General features: G+C 50.6%; 1 protein-coding gene across 1 annotated transcript in view; it reads left to right on the forward strand.

Annotated features, from left to right (window-relative positions):
* SHB (SH2 domain containing adaptor protein B) overlaps positions 1-16,274 on the forward strand; it is a 149,422-nt gene that overhangs the window by 41,213 nt on the left and 91,935 nt on the right. The window contains exon 2 of the mRNA XM_033238042.1: positions 13,468-13,588. Within this exon, the coding sequence (XP_033093933.1) occupies positions 13,468-13,588 (121 nt within the window). The remainder of the gene's footprint in view (positions 1-13,467; positions 13,589-16,274) is intronic.

Raw genomic sequence — 16,274 nt, forward strand, 5'->3', positions numbered from 1 at the left:
GGCAAGCACTTGAGTAAAACCTTGCTTGTCTATACTGTTGTATGAATTGTCTCTTATTGGCAAGGACTTCTGGCTTTGCCCTGGAGAGAAATGGCCCCATAGACCCTCCGTAGATTGATTTGCTCATTGACTCCCCTAGCATTTACTCGCACCCCTTTATGCCAGGCTGGGGGCTGGGCAGAGTTGATTGGACCACTTAGTGTTGAAAGCTTTGGGTCTGGTGGAGATTTCAAGGCAAAGGCTGTGGTGGAATAGAATCATTTACATGTTTACAAATAGGCATCTGGCTAGGATGCAGTAAGGGGTCCAGGGCCGTGAAGGGGAGGCTCCAGGAGCAAGGAGGGTTCCCTGGGCCTGGGAAGCTCAGTGGTCCTGTGTCCACTCGTTCATGCCCTCGCCCTGGAGGGCTTGATCAGAGAGGAGCAGCAGGCAAGGTGCCCCCCTCACCCCACCACTCCGTGGAATGGAAGGTGACCAGGGAGGCAGAGAGCGTGCTTCTGTGTGTGTTGTATTGCCTTCATTTCTTACTGGTCCTTTTTCTATGGATATAAACACATTTATTTGATGTTATATTTTAGAAAAATAGAATCCCTTTATAAGTACTGTTTTGAGACCTGATTTTGTCAATTGCTGAGATGCCAAAAAGGATTTTGTTTTAATGAATAAATAGACGCCTTAACTTCTTTCACTGGCTGTTATATGTCTCCTCAGCTAACTCACTCTGCTCTGGAGCTGGCCTTGCCAGGTTAGAGGTGCCATAGGCCTTCTGGCTGGAGTTCCTCTTCCGCAGTTCTGGTGTGGCCTGAGCCATATTTGTTTGCACAAAGGAGGAGATTGGTTTTAGAGGCAGTCAGGAAGGGCATCACTGAAGGTGGCTTGCTTCTCTGTGTGTAGGGTTGTGAGCAAGCCTGGGTTTCCAGCATCCCAGCTGCAGGGTGATGAAATGGGCACACCATGGTGTTCTGATTTACCACTAGCCAGTCATGAGGGACTATGGCCTGGTCCACATGGACTTGCCCCTGAGGCCGTCACTGGTATCATGGGGTGCATGAGCCCATCCATTATTGGCACAACAGCTCTGGGCCCTCCTTGAAGCTGCCAGGCTGATGTTGCAGGCCTTTGCAGGGTCTAAAGAGGCCCATAGGGTCCCCATTTGATTTTGTCCATGTGCTTCCTCAGGGAGGTGCCTGCTTAGTCCTGGGACAGGGCCCTAGACCAGGAGAAAATGATACTTGGGCTTTGGGAGGGGAGGCAGGCTGCACTAGGGAGGGTGGCTTCTGGGGACTCCTGTGATTCTGTGCAGTCTCCGATGCATTTGCAAAGCCGTTATTTGCTTCAAACCCTGGGTGGGAGATGGGACATGAGATCCAGGTTAGGAGCCAAGCAGATGGGAGCCCTGCACAGTACCATTGCTTCAACTGGGTAAACGTACCAGAAGAGACCTCTTGGCTCAGCTCCATCCCTCTCCAGGAGGTGCCCCCTGCCGTGGGCAGCAGATGCTGTCAAGACCCCACCCTGTCTTTTCTGTCTCCCCAGTCTGGCCTTCTCCAGCTGACTCATCCACAGCTCTGTGCCCAAGGGCTTTTCTAGAACATAGGAATGGGAATAGGTGCTCTGCCTACACCAGGAGCTCCCAGGAGTTGGTGCCTGACCCCCAGCTCCCTCACTCTTGGTAAGGTAATTCTGAGGGGTGGGTTGTGCATGATTTCCCAGAGTTTCCTCTATCAGATCAAGCTCCGGTTGCCCAGCGTGGGTAGCTGGCTTAGTAACCCAGCTTTCCTGATACCTTTCTCAGGTCCATTTTCCCTGTCCCTGGTAAGTGTCTCCTCCCAGATCAACCACTTGCAATTGAGTGCCTGCTTCAAGGTCTGTGTCTGGGTTCCCCAGACTAAGAGACATGGCCTGTGACCTCTAGAGGATAAGAGCAGCATCTTTTCTGTGTTCTCTAGTGCCCTTGCCTCTGCCAGCATAATGTGCCAGGCACTATGTATCCCTTGGTTCATTGACTCAGCTTCTCCCGCACCGCAGAAGGAAGATGTTTTCCCAGGAGAAGTGAGAGGGCTCAGGCTTAGAGAAGGTAGAGCTCCATAGCTGGTGAGAAACCTGAAAGCATTGGAGCTCAGGGCCCAGAATCCACCACCGTGGAGGCCTCGCCCTGCCCTGCCCCTGGTTTCAGCCCAGCACACCTTGCTGGGGCCCTGCTGTGCACTAGGTGCTATATTGTAATAAAAAGGAAACAGAGCTTCAGAACCTGCCTTCCCGGTGGAGTGGAAGCAGTCAGGCCTACACATAGCTGCAATTCAGGGCAGGGTGGGAAGGGCCCTTCACCCAGGCATTTACTCCCCCTGCCTAGTACATGCCAGCCCGCCTTGGGGAGGTGAACTGAGTAATGCCCATCTCCCCTGGGAACCTGGAAGCAATGCAAGAGCAGGGGGAGGAGGCCATTGCCTGGCACGTGGAGGAACGAGGTGATCGGACTGAACAGCGATGTGCACAATCACAGACCTGCTTGACATCGCAAAGCCCTAGCCACAGTAACTTTCCTGTACATTAGAAAACTCCGAGTACATGTGAGAAACAGGCCTGTGAGGTGCAGGGATGGTTTCCCAGCCTAGATGATGGCACAGGAGAAAGAGTTCATCAAGACTTGGTTGCTGGACGATACAGCATTATTTTAAAAAATGAATCAGCATTTATGGAGCACCTGGTGTTAAGCAGAATATAATTGGAAGCCCTCAGACATGGGGCTGGTAATTGTGGCTGATGGTGCGTATCCTCAATAAAGAGAGAGTGACTCTTGGGGAGAGCAGCTGTTTAGTGCTACTTGTGCCTTAAAGGGGCCTGGCCGAGCCTTTTAGCTCCCCTGTGGGAAATGCGCATGAGTCATCCTAATGGGCCCCATTCGGGGAGAAATGATCCTTCACTTGGTGCAGGTTCCTGCGCCTCTGCAGCTGATCATTAAAACGCACTGTGTTCGCCCCGATCTCGTGCTCTTCCAGGTCTGGACTCTTTCTCCACTTTAACCTCGGCTTCGAGCACAGGAAGCACACACAAGAGAGAGGGTGCACTTGGTGACTCCCGGGCCCTGGCTGGGGCACAGACGCCTGACTTTGAAAGGTACCACGTTGCACAGGAAAGGCCTTTGGCTCACAGGCGCTCCTGTTTTGCGTTTACATACTTTTCCTGTGAGCACACTGGAAGTTATTCTTACTGTACAGAGCCTTACGTTACCGTGAGAAAGCCTCGTGGGCATTCCTGATCCTTCTTGGGAAGGCAGTGGGGGACCAACAGGCTGTGCCTGTGAGAAGCAGAAAAATGCCTCGAATTACACTGTCTAAAGCAAGTTTGAGAGGCACGCTATAAATACGTAGTTTAACAGATGACGTAGGTCCTCTCATGGTTGGAATTTGGTGGGAGTCTGGTTCTGTCACCCGCTCAGGAGTGTTCTGCTGTGTCACTTGTCTACTTGGAGCCTCTGGTGGCTCCTCATCAACATGGGGAGGGGGATAGTCTGGATTTCTGATGTCCAGATGACCCTGGGCAAGACCCAGACTCTGCAGGCTGGCTGGTGTGTTGAGCTGATGATGATCACACCTGACATCGAGCACTTGCTGTGTGCCAGCCCTGTTCCGAATACACCATGTGCTTTAGCTCAGGTAGGCCTTGCCCCATCCTCATTCCGCAGATGAGGAAGCTGAGGACAGAGAGCTAAATGATTTGTGGAACCATCTGGCACCCATGACCCTGAGCTTAACTAGTACCTTCCCCTTACCCTTCCAGCCTTCAGCTCTGAAGGAGAAGAAAATCTTTCTCTTATTCTTCGTGACCAGGGCTGGTCTGAGAGCATTTTCTAGACAGTGACCTCAGGCCTCTAGAGGAGCACTCATGCACCCTAGAGCAGGAAGCCTGAGAGGAAGGACTGTCTGGCAACGTGGACAGAGGTTGATGGAGTCTGCAGGAGAGCTGAGCAGAGCCAAGTAGAAATTCAGGGGAGAATGAGGGGCAGCTCAGTCAGTGGTTCCACGGGGACCCAGCCTGGCCCAGAGCCCACCTCCCACAGAGAGCTGTCCACAGCAATGGGTGCTTGGCCCTTGTAAGGGGAGGTAGGGGGGTTCTTCTGTGAGGGAGTTGTGGTGGATATACTCTGAAATTTTTAAAGATGATTTTAAGAGGAAAGTTAGCGGTATAGGCATTGAAGAAACTGTGTGGACCTGGGAGTTCGGAAGCATAGGTTGGGTTACCTGTTCCTGGCATTAACCTTACTAAGTTCATCCCCGCTCAGGGCCTTCTGTCCCCAGTGGATAAATGGTTTTCAGACTGTGCTTGGTGTCCCTTTCTTCAGTGGTGCATGTTGGGATTCTGTGTAAGATTGTCGTTGCAGAAATCATGTACACACAAGAGTTTGAGATCTAGTAGAATAGACCATCCCCCAGGGATCCTTTCAGTAGCGCTGCAGACCCTTCCCCGGGTGTTTTGTCCTCAGGAGGGATGTGCTGGATTTTCTATCCATAGTCCCTGGCTGAAAGCACTTAAGAAATTCTAGGATTGAGGTATTTCTGAGTTCAAAATAGAACCTCCCACTACTTGAGAGATGCTGAAAAGTCTATCTCTACCACTTGAGGTTCTGGGGTAAACAGAGGGTGGAGCCAGACTCTGTTCTCAGTAGCCTCCTACCCAGGACCCATAGCTCACTCTGAGGGGGAGAAGCTGGAAGACAGTGGGCTGTGTGTGTGTGTGACGGAGAGAGAGAGGAGAGAGAGAGACCGAGCAAGCAGGCTTGAGAGGAGCTGACAGAGGCTGGAATTTGGAATGTGTTTTTCCTAACAAGTTAGAGCCTGCAGGTGTCTAGGCAAGCAGTTGTGGCCGTGGGAGGGGCAGGACTGGAAAGACCAGTGGTGACCACTTTAACCCCCCACACTCCCAGCCTCCTGACATGTGGGACAGGTCACTGTCAGGTCTGTAAAGGAGTGTTTAGGACAGAACACCTTAGGTCAGTACAAAAACGGGTAATGGCTGCAGGGAGACGTATTTCAGCTCAGTGTAGGGAAGACCACTTTAGTGGTGATGGCTGTCCCAGAGGACTGTGTTGCCACATCGTGAGCTCCCTGCCCCTGGAGGTATGTGGGCAGAGCACTTGGCAGGGGCCTTCACGATGCAAGAGGGGGCTTAGAACTTTGAGGCAAGCCAGATCTTAGAAGGTAGAAAGCGAACCAGTCCTAAGTGGAGTGGAAAAGCAACCTCCCCACCGTCTGATTTCCAGCAGTTGCAGCTGAGTGCATGAATGTAGCTAATTAATCTTCCCTAAATTAATTTCCGTACCATGTCAGCAATGATTTATTGGCATGCCTATAAGGAGAGTTGGTCTATGATGATTGTCAAAGCCGAGGACAGGAAGAGGCGAGCAGTGGGTACTTGTGTGTGTGCCTGCATGGAATGTCCCCGTATGTCTGAGTGGTGTAACAACCTGGTGCTGTGGACCCCTCAGGGCCCTGGGTGCTGGCCGTAGGCAAGGATCACACTGCTGTCTCCCAGCACACAGGCAGAAGTGCCTTGAGAGTTGCCAGAGCTTCTCCACCATTTTGCCAGGTGCCCCAACTAGGGCATGAATCTTACCTAAAGCATGAAAGGGGGGGGAAAAAGAGCATTCACAAATATTTTCCTTTTCGTGGTTGAGAAATAGGACAGCTGTTGCCATGCATAATTGTAGCCATTTTCCCTAGTAATCACTGGGGCCTCGGCGGGGGTTTCTTTTCATGTCTTTGTCTTGTCTTCCCTACCAGATTTTCATCTTCTCGTGGGCGGAGACCCTGCCTCAAGGTGCTTTTGCCCCTCACTGTACTTGCCTTCGTCCTGGAGGTGCCACCTGCTGTGTAACAAGGACATGGCCTTTTCTTTATAAATTACTGACACATCCTTGAATCATCTGATTATTTGCTCCTTACAACGTTTATGTGAAGCTGAGAACGCAAACCACCCTGCTCCACTTCACAGGTGACCTGCCGAAACTCAGAGAAACCAGGTTGCCCGGAGTTACCCAGCAAGGGTGTAGCAGAGCCAGTTCCAGAGTTTCACTTGCCTGGACTGTCCCTGCCTGGCCACATCCTTTCTGCACTGCCACCTGCCTTTCTGTATATTTACATAGCCTCAGGCAGCTGCTGCTGCCCAGCTGCCACTGGTCAGCCTTGGGGCTTTGGAAATGCTGCCTGCCTTGGCCATGGTGGGGGTTCTGCAAACAGCCACCCACTTAGCAAGTCCTTAAAGCCAGGGTTCTGCTTGGGGCAGCTCAGACCTCTACGTCCAAGTTGAGTCTGGGCTCTGCACTGTATGTGCACTAGAAAGATACTGAGTGTGGCAACCAGTCAGCTGACCTTCCCCCCAAAACAGAAGCCCATCTTAGAGCCTCTGTTTGGACACCCCAAGCAGCAGGAACTGCCTTTCCCACGCAGCGTATTCCTTTATTGGCTGTCAGTGTCCTTCCTGAATCACCTGGCTTGTCTCTGTATGGCTTCTGGGTCTGCACAGAACATCTGTCCACTGTCTCTTCTCTGAGCAGACTCATCATTATTTGAAGCCCTCTCCAGACCCCCAAATCTCTGTTTCTTTAATGTCATCTTTGTTGGCATGGCAACAGAGCCTCCATCCTGTGGACATCAGGCCCACCAGGGCCTGTGTTATGGTGGGGGGTCCCAAAGGAGGACTGGGACTTTAGGCCTCGGAGGGGAGACAGAGGCATTTCTGCTGCTGCCGCCTCACGTCCCCAACTTCAAGGAGCCCTCCTGATCCCCAGAGCTGGGGAGAGGGCCAGGGCTCCTGGCAAGCCAAGACAAAGAGCCCCAGGCCATCATTCTCTCACAGTGACCCCCACACAGCCAATGACAGGTCTGTGTCAAACACCACACCGCATTTTTAGCCAGGTGAATAATGAGTGTTGAATTACGATGCAGTCAGCACGTCATGTCTGCGCACCTGCCGCCTTGCTAAGGCAAAGGAGAGAGTGTCTTATTTGCACTGTTCCCTACTGTGGCCCTAGGCAAGGGGGCTTGCTTCATGACCTTCCTGTGATGTGCCCAACAATGCTCTGTGGGTGTATGTAATGTGATGAGGGGAGGCACAACTTCATCAATGATCACATTCTCTAAGAGATTAGTGGCCCCCAAACTGTACATTAACTGAAATTAATGTACAGTCTTAAAGGTGAATCATTGAGAAAATGGTCTGGGAACATTGAGAACATTCTCAAGTGCATTCATATGCGGTTTGCTTTGAGTAGAGCAAAAGTCATGGGCCTGGCAAGAATCAGGGGCCTTGTGGGGTGCTGCCTCCTCACTTTCCAGGGAGAGGAGAGCAGCACAGAGACCCTTCGGCCAGCAAGACACTCTCCTTTGCCTTAGCAAAGTGGTGGGTGCGCAGACGCGACGTGCTGACTGCATCGTAATTCAACACTCATTATTCAGCTGGCTAAAAATGTGGTGTGATTTGTGACACAGGCCTGTGCTGTCCCACAGACAACAGGGCACTTAAGGGTGACCATGGGGCAATAGGGACAATGTGGGCCACCCAGTCCTGGAAGATGGCAGCCTGTCTGCCTCTCTCACCATTCTTTTTTCTTCTTCTTCTTCTTTTGAGATAGAGTCTTGCTGTGTCACCCAGGCTGGAGTGCAGTGGCATGATCTCAGCTCACTGCAACCTCCGCCTCCCGGGTTCAAGCAATTCTTCTGCCTCAGCTTCCCAAGTAACTGGGACTGCAGGCATGTGCCACCATGCCCAGCTAATTTTTGTATTTGTTAGTGGAGATGGGGTTTCACTATATGTTGGCCAGGCTTGCTCTCGAACTCCTGACCTCAGGTTATCTGCCCACCTCGACCTCCCAGAGTGCTGGGACTACAGGTGTGAGCCACCATGCCTGGCCTCATCATTCTTTTTTTTTTTTTTGAGACAGAGTTTCGCTCTTACTGCCCAGGCTGGAGTGCAGTGGCGCGATCTCAGCTCGCCACAACCTCTACCTCCCAGGTTCAAGTGATTCTCCTGCCTCAGCCTCCCAAGTAGCTAGGATTACAGGCATGCACCACCAGGCCCAGCTAATTTTTTTTGTATTTTTAGGAGAGACGGGGTTTCTCCATGTTGGTCAGGCTGGTCTCGAACTCCTGACCTCAGGTGATCTGCCCGCCTTGGCCTCCCAAAATGCTGGATTACAGGTGTGAGCCACCATGCCCGGCCATGCCTCATCATTCTTTTTAGCAGGTTTGAACAATTTCAACAGAGATTCCCTTTGCATTTCTGCAGTGGCTCCTCTTGGCAGTGCCACCAGCCCTTCCTGGAGCCAGGTGATCTTCCTGGAGCGAGTTTGCTGAGAGTAAAGTGGCCTTGGCCTGAAAGCTGCTGTGGGTTTCAGAGAGCCTTGCCTTGCACACCCTCAGGGCTAGGATCCCTGTTGGGCCACCCCCTCACCCCCTCCCTTTCGGGGTGGTGGCAGGGCAGAAGTCTTTTTTTTTTTCGTTTATTTAAATTTTTATTTCCATAGGTTATTGGGGAACAGATGATGTTTGGTTACATGACTAAGTTCTTTAGTGGTGATTTGTGAGATTTTGGTAGCCCTCTCCCCCTGCACAGGCCGAATTGCTCAATCTGGAGCCAGCCCACATGATTGCAGAGAGGTTGCCATTTCCTCCACGTCTTAGATCCTGGAGATGGCACCTTGGGTCCTCTCTTTCTCCAGTTGACCCCCAGGGAAGAAAGCAAAAGAGCTGCAGTTAGCACAAACTTCTTGCTTCACTTCAATGAACAGGGCTGAGCAATACCTGGGAAAAGTGAAATTCCAGAGTAATATCTGGAGGCTTGCCTCTAGACTGGTGGGGAAGGGTGCTGGCTCTAGCTTATTGTTTCCCAAGCTTTCCTGATAAGGATCACCTGGCTTGCTTGTTAAAATACAGATTATTGGGGCTAGGAATCTGTTTCCTTAACAAGCGTTCCAAGCCATTCCTGTCTTCAGGCAAGTTTGGGAAACTGTCTGTCTACTGTACCAAAAATAGCCTGTGGAAGAGGAGTGCTTTTAAGCAAGTTTAGTTTTGCATATAGTACATGAATAGGTTCTCCTTGTTTGAAAATGTTTTAACATTACAGAGAAGTAGGTCTCTTTTGACTTCCCCTAAGCACCCCATTCCAAGTCCTTCCCTCCTCCCCAAAGAGGGGTCAGTTTGGAGTATGCATCTCCCAGACCCTTTCTTTAACTTAATAGAGATACAGGTTTCTGTTTTGTTTTTCAAAAGTAGGTATCATGTTGTAGTTATTCTATAGCTTGCTTGCTTTCCATTCAGAGCTATGTCATGGAGTGCTATGCCAGCTCACACAGAGCAACTGCCTTTTTTTTTTTTTCAGCCTGCTGCATAATGTGACATCGTATGAAAATAGCACAGTGTATTTAGCGGTTCCCCTATTGATGGATGTAGTAGTTTCGGGTCGTTTCTCATTATTACTTCAGGCAGCATCCTTGCCCATGGACCCTTGTGCACATTTGGGAATAAATACTGAGAAGTAAAATTGCTGGGTCAAACTAGGTGCGTTTGGGGATTTTAATGGATTCTGCCCAAAGTTACCCTTGTAAGTGTCTCCACCAAAGTATATTTCCCCTGAAAGCATGTGGAGAGGACCTAATTCTGCTCACAAGTGCAGCTGTCCCACAAAAGCAACTAAAAACTCTCACCAGTCCATAGGGAAGTGTGACCAAGGGGCAACACCCACCTTCCTCTAGTCCTTTCCTTTGGGGATGAACAGCTGCAGACTACTTCCTATCACAAAGTGACGTTCCTAAGATAAAAACACAGGGGCCCCAGGAGTGTGTGCGTTCCAGAGAGGAGGCATGGAGAGGCCATCCCCAGGCCACTGCTGGTTTGCTAGGTGACTATGACAATGCCCTGCCCTCTGGGCTGCAGTGGGCCCTGTGGAAAACAAGGGGAGACTAGATCAGGTCTCCAGGAGGACAAACTTATGGAAGCCCTTTAGGGGCTTTGGGCTGACCTGGGGTCTGTAGTTTTGTCTGAAAGCAAGAAAGATGCTTGCCTGGGGTTTAGCACTCTTCCCAAGAGGCCAAGCAAACAAAAGAAGATGTGACTCACTGGCTAAGCAGTCGCACTCTGCAGCCTTTTTTTCTGCTACTGCTCAGCTCTGCCTCTGTGGCTGCCGGGTCTCTGCCAATCTGAGACTAAAATCAAAGGAAAGCTTCTTGTGGACCCAGGTGGCCTGACCCACAGAGGAGTCCCGGCTGGCTGCCTTTTGGTTGAATTGTTCAGTTACATATACAGGAGTTGTCCGCTAACTGGGAAGTTTTTTTTTTTTGTTTTTTTGTTTTTGAGACGGAGTCTCGCTCTGTCACCCAGGCTGGAGTACAGTGGCCAGATCTCAGCTCACTGCAAGCTCCACCTCCCGGGTTTACGCCATTCTCCTGCCTCAGCCTCCCGAGTAGCTTGGACTGCAGGCGCCCGCCACCTCGCCCGGCTAGTTTTTTTTTTATATTTTTTAGTAGAGACGGGGTTTCACCGGGTTAGCCAGGATGGTCTCGATCTCCTGACCTCGTGATCCGCCCGTCTCGGCCTCCCAAAGTGCTGGGATTACAGGCTTGAGCCACCGCGTCCGGCCTACTGGGAAGTTTTTAAAGCAAAGCGAAAGCAATCCCATCAGAAATCCAACCCCACATCTGGAGAAAACTCATTCCCTTTCTTTTAGCTCAAAAAAGCAGCACCCTTCACACAAACCTTCTGCCGGACCATCTGAACTGGTGGTGAGCCCCAGGCAGTGAGGACAGTGGTCACACTGCCCAGTCCTCGTGGCTGGGGCCCGTGGTACTTCACAGGGCACTCTGGTTGACTGCCTGCTCAACTCTCCTAACACCTGGTTGAATTTTTATTCCCAAAACTAGGACATGATTTTGCGAAAGGTCAGACAGTTCAGTGTAGTGTTTGCCAGGTTTCAGGTTGCTCAAACCTCAAATTTCTTTCCCTCCACCAACCTCACTTTGAAGTTCAAAAGCAAATTGATTAAATATACATTTTAGGAACTTTCCGATTTGCTTCTTAAACTAACAGAATTCTAGACTTTTTTTTTTTTAATGGAAGGATTTTCAACTGTCAGCAGGTATAACTGGAACCATATGTCAGCAGAGACCAGGGGCTTTTCCTGGTTTTAGGATTTGTACATTCTTATTGAAACGGAAGTAAGTGGAGCAGGCAGCTCCGGCTTCATGACAGCCTGAGCTCAGATCTCATTTTCATTAGAAAATATAGGTAGTACTTGCTGAATCACAGGCCTTCCAGAACTCCTGTCCCAGGGCAAACAAAGATTTGGTTTATATCCTGCAAACCTCTATGTTTGCAAATTACAGAGCACTTCTGAGAGCTGGAAGGGCGATTTCTAGATTACTATGGAGACTGCAACCCACCTGCCCCTCCCACCCCACCAGCGAATCCCCCCAAATGATTTTGTTTTCCAGAGGAAATATTTTTTCCCTTCCTTATTGCAGAATAGATGGAGCATGTTCATGTTGAAGAGAGACAGTGAGGAAGTCTGGGACAAGAGAAATGAAATTAGATGTCATCCACAGCAGCTACATCATTTTCTCCATTTGGATGTCTGGCCCCTTGAACTCTGAGACACAAAACCCTGCACCTGACCAGCGTCTGAACTGTTCTGATTGACAGCAGTTTACATGTATAATTTTCTCTCTAATGTATTCTGCAAATGGTAGAGTAGAAATAGCAAATAAAAGACATTGCAAGGCCTAGCTCTCTCCCACCCCTTCTTTCCCTGGCCTGGTGTCATTTGAGCTCAGTGAGTCTCAAGAAAGGCTGCCATTACAATGTCAGCATCTGGAAGCCACCCCCACTGGGTTCCCCCTGGGACTCAGAGACTGAGCCGCAGCCACGGAGAAAGCGGTGGAGTAGGGGCGGTGGGAGCCATAGATGCTCCAGTGCTGGGCGCTCTGGGCTCTGATCTTCACTGATGACCTTCTCTTGTTTGGGGAGCAGTGACCGCTGTGTGCTAAACCTCCTGTTGGCCTCCAGCCACTTGCCAGGGACAGAGCTGCCGCCTGCTGTCCCTTCTTGGGCATCACATTCCTGGCAGCTGGTGGTCACTCACTCACCCTGCCAGGACGGCTTCCACAAGCTGCCATTTACCAGGCAGACAAAGGGGGATTTTCCCTTCCCCTGAGTTTGCAGGCCCCTCAAATGCCTTACATTCCAGGAGCTGAGAGAGAAAGCAGGCTCCTGTGGTTTCTAATTAAACCCACAATTTAAATAACAATTCATGTAACCCCAAGGGTTGAGAGGAACGCTAACCTACCCCCTCCCAAGAGAAGCAGCTGGTGGCCCTGGCTGAGGAGCTGAGGGCTTGGCCTTTGCCAGATATGTGACCAAAGAGGGTAAGAGGGAAGTCCCAGGGCAAGTTTGTGATGAAGCGGGGCTAAGTAGGAGGGGCGTGGATTCAGTGGGTTCTGTGCTCCTCCTAAAGGTTAAGAAGTAAAAAGGGAGGAACACTTGCCATGTTTAATTGGAGCCTCCAATCGTGAATTTTTGCTCTTCTCCAGGGAAAAAGTGGAACGGTGGTCTCTGAAGTGTTAGAATCCCAGATACTAAGGTTCTCATGGGAGTCCCCCCCACCCCTAGGTGACTCACTCTTTGTCTGTGAGTTGTAGAATTTTTCTCTGGGGAGAAGAGGCAGGGGCTGTGTTCTGGAATACAGACAAGCGGGGAGCTCAGACAGGACCCTGGGAGGTGGAAGATCTGGCCAAGCCTCTGCTCACACTGGACCTCAGTTTACCCATGTGTTGTCGAGGGGTCTTTGGGTCTGTTGCTTTCAGTGTCCTTTCTGGCCCTGGCTCTCTGTCGATCCTTGAGCTGCTTTTGTGTTTTTATTTGGCCTGTCTGTGGCCACAGTGAGCTTTGTAGTACGTTGATCTCACCAGATTGTTGTCTGATGACCCAAGGCGTGGTTGTGTTCCAGGTCTGGGGAAATGGAACGCCGAGCCAATTATCTCTAGACAAACTCTTCTGTGCCTCAGCCAGCACCGGGGGCTTGTCAGCATTTCTAGGCTTTCTGTGATCTTGTTTCCAGCTTTTCCTCCACTTCCATTGCATTAAACCAAGCAACTCACATTCCCTGAGGATGCCCTCCAGGTTCTCACCTCCGTGCTTAGTGTGCGTTTCAGATACCCTTCTGTTCTCACCTCACTGTGCCCAGAGCCGGCCAGACATGCACGAGCCCAGAGGGCTCTTCCTCGCAGTGGAACCCTGCCAGTGTGGGTCCCATTCCTTACCCCTGTGAGACGTGGAGCTCCCTGAGTCCGGGCACCGGCTTTGGTTCCTGCCTCCCCTGCCTCTCCTTGCTCATCTAGCTGAGGCCTAAAGCATAGCTGTGAAGAGATGTGAAACAAAGAAGCCAAAGGTGGACTCATACCTGCCGTCTTCCTCCCTGCAGGTGACCATAGCCGATGACTACTCAGATCCCTTTGATGCCAAGAATGATCTCAAGAGCAAAGCAGGAAAGGGGGAGAGTGCTGGCTACATGGAGCCCTATGAGGCACAGAGGATCATGACAGGTAAGCGGAGCTGAAGCACAGGGGCTTACGGCTGGGGTCGGGGTAGAAAGGGAGTGAGAGCACTGCTGGGTGGTCCCCAGCCAGCCTCAGTGGGGGCATGGTGTGTGCTTTCAAGCTGGTAGGTGGGGGCAATGCTGTATTAAATCTTCCCCACAGTTGACCTGCTTATGTTTCACCTATATTAGGAAAAAAACTGGCAGGGCACCATGATAGTCCAAATACAAGGATATCACATACAGTTAACCAGAGGTAGGGGCCAAGAAGTAAGTGGGGAGAAGAGGGAGAAAAAGTAGTTCTATCAGAAATTTCTGAGTGAAGAAAGGTAGCATTTGAGACATAAAACTTTACTTGGAGCTTCCTAGTAGGCAGGGCAAAAAGGGAAGCAGGCTGGGTCACCTGGCTTTCATTGCTTAGTAGAAGAGAGCCGACCAGATTACTAGTAGAGACAAAATTATTTCTGACCACATACCTAGAAATCTTTGTTTTGGAGGTGGAAGCAGCATAAAGAACCCTGGTCTACATGACAGGGTTACAGTAATCATGGAGACTTTCCCCCAGTGGCTGTTTGCCTGTTGGCCGTTGATGACAAAACCTTGTCAAAGCTATTGTGTGGAGTCAAGAAGAATGTGGCTGGGTACGCAGCATCCTGGGGGCCTATTTTAGCTGGAATAATACAATACTTGGAGCATCTTTAAGGAGTGAAGGGTTATCAGACATCAGTCATCTTGTAGGCAGGATTGGGGAAAGGTCACAAGCAAAAGAGAAACCCCTGTTGTGGCTTCTCCTGGTTCAGGAGGGCAGGCCAGACACTGAAGAGCAGCTGTGTGGGCTGCCCCCGTGACCCCACACACGCAGGGCCATGAGCAGCGACACATCAGCATATTGTGCTGCAGGGTGCAGGAAGGTGGCTGGGAGCAAGTTTGGGGCTGCCCTGGCTTTGGAGGCCTCTTGAATTGGTACCCTGTATATCCGGGGACTTGGGGTACAGATACTGTGGCCCTCTTATTGTTTGTCTGGTTTTGGTTTGTTTTTTTGGCATTCCTGTCTTTGAGCACCTTCTCCTGATTCCTTCTTGAATTAGTAGAGACCCCATCTCTACTAAAACTACAAGAAAATTAGCCTGGCATAGTGGCACGTGCCTGTGGTCTCAACTACTTGGGAGGCTGAGGCAGGAGGATTGTTTGAGCCTGGGAGGTGAAGGTTGCAGTGAGCCAAGATTGTGCCACTATACTCCTACCTGGGGAACAGAGGAAGACCCTGTCTCAAAAGAAGCTAAAGTTTCTCAGGTCATTTTTAGCCAGATGAACAACTACTCACCTTTGAGGTCTTCAGCAGCACCCAATAGGGAACTCCAGCTCCATTCCTAAGGCACCAGGCAGGGACAAACCCTCCATGAGATCGGGGCTCCCAGCAGATGCCCTCTCCCATCCTCCTTCCATTCCAGAGTCTGGACTCCTATAACATCCTGCCTGTGGCTCCATGGGACCTCAGCCCCTGTCCCATGTTCTGTACTCGGAGCAAGCCACTTACTTCTATTGGTGCAACTCCAGGAAAGGAGCCGAACCTCTCAGTTTCCCTCAGCCTCATGATGAAGAGATATAATGAGGCCTAATGGGGGTGTATGTCAAAGTGCCCAGCATGGAGTCTGGTTGGTCTGGACTCATCTAGGCTGGTTTGGACTAAAGCAGTCCTCCCATCATGGCCTCCTGAAGTGCTAGGATTGCAGGCATGAGCCACTGCACCCGGCCGACTTTGCCATTTTAATGAGGGCACACCCCACAGGGTTAGGTCCAACGCAGGGCAGTTTGATTGAGGCAGTTTGATTTAGAACCTGTTAAAGACCTCATGCATTCTCTCTCCAAAGAAGCATTCTAGCATATGCTGCTCTGTGTTTGTATCCTAGCTTGGCAGCTATGCCCTAGTTTACCCACAATTCTTGTTTTTTAAGAATATAGGTTATTAAAAGGGGTGTTTTCTGGTTGTAATGATCCTTGCTGAAGCTGCCTTTGACTCAAAATTATTTGTGTGTAATTCTTTGTGGCGTCACCCCAGTGATTGATGACAGGGCTGAATGTGGGCTAGGATGAGCCATCAGTGCGTAGATGCTCCAGGAAGCTCGCAGAGCTGACGTGAAGCGCTTCGAAGGGGAGATGGTGGGGGAAGAGAGGGTGGTGCTGGTGACGGCAGTGGAGTGGGAGTGGCATGGAAAAAGTTTAACCTTTTAGATTGATCCTTTTTGGATGATATTACATTTTATGTGTATGTGTGCGTGTAACTTGTAGTTATAGGGCAGTGTCTTGAGTAAGTAAGCAAAATGCTGACAGGAAGGCTGTGCCCTCTGTGTGCCGCAGGTGGCGTACCTGTGCAGGGGGAGCCCGGGCTGGAGTCAAACAGATCTGGGATGGTCATTTGCCACCTGAATGACCCAGAGACCTCGGTTTTCCCCTACAAAGCAGTAGCCTCAGAGCAGGCAGTCATTAGTGCTTCTAGCTGCTTTGGGCTGCTAACTGGCCGTGTGACGATGGGCAGCACGTTGTGTGCCCCCATATTTACTTATGTATGAAATGATGGGCCAGTGATAACAACAACAGGGAGGCAGCTGATAAGCTCTCGAGTACTTGCTTACAGCACTTGATGTCAGTTCTTAACTGGGTCCTCACCATTCCCCTTTGGAATATAGGCTGCC

The sequence above is a fragment of the Trachypithecus francoisi genome, unplaced genomic scaffold (genome assembly GCF_009764315.1).
Source record: "Trachypithecus francoisi isolate TF-2019V2 unplaced genomic scaffold, Tfra_2.0 Lachesis_group16, whole genome shotgun sequence".
In the NCBI taxonomy this organism is placed as follows: domain Eukaryota; kingdom Metazoa; phylum Chordata; class Mammalia; order Primates; family Cercopithecidae; genus Trachypithecus; species Trachypithecus francoisi.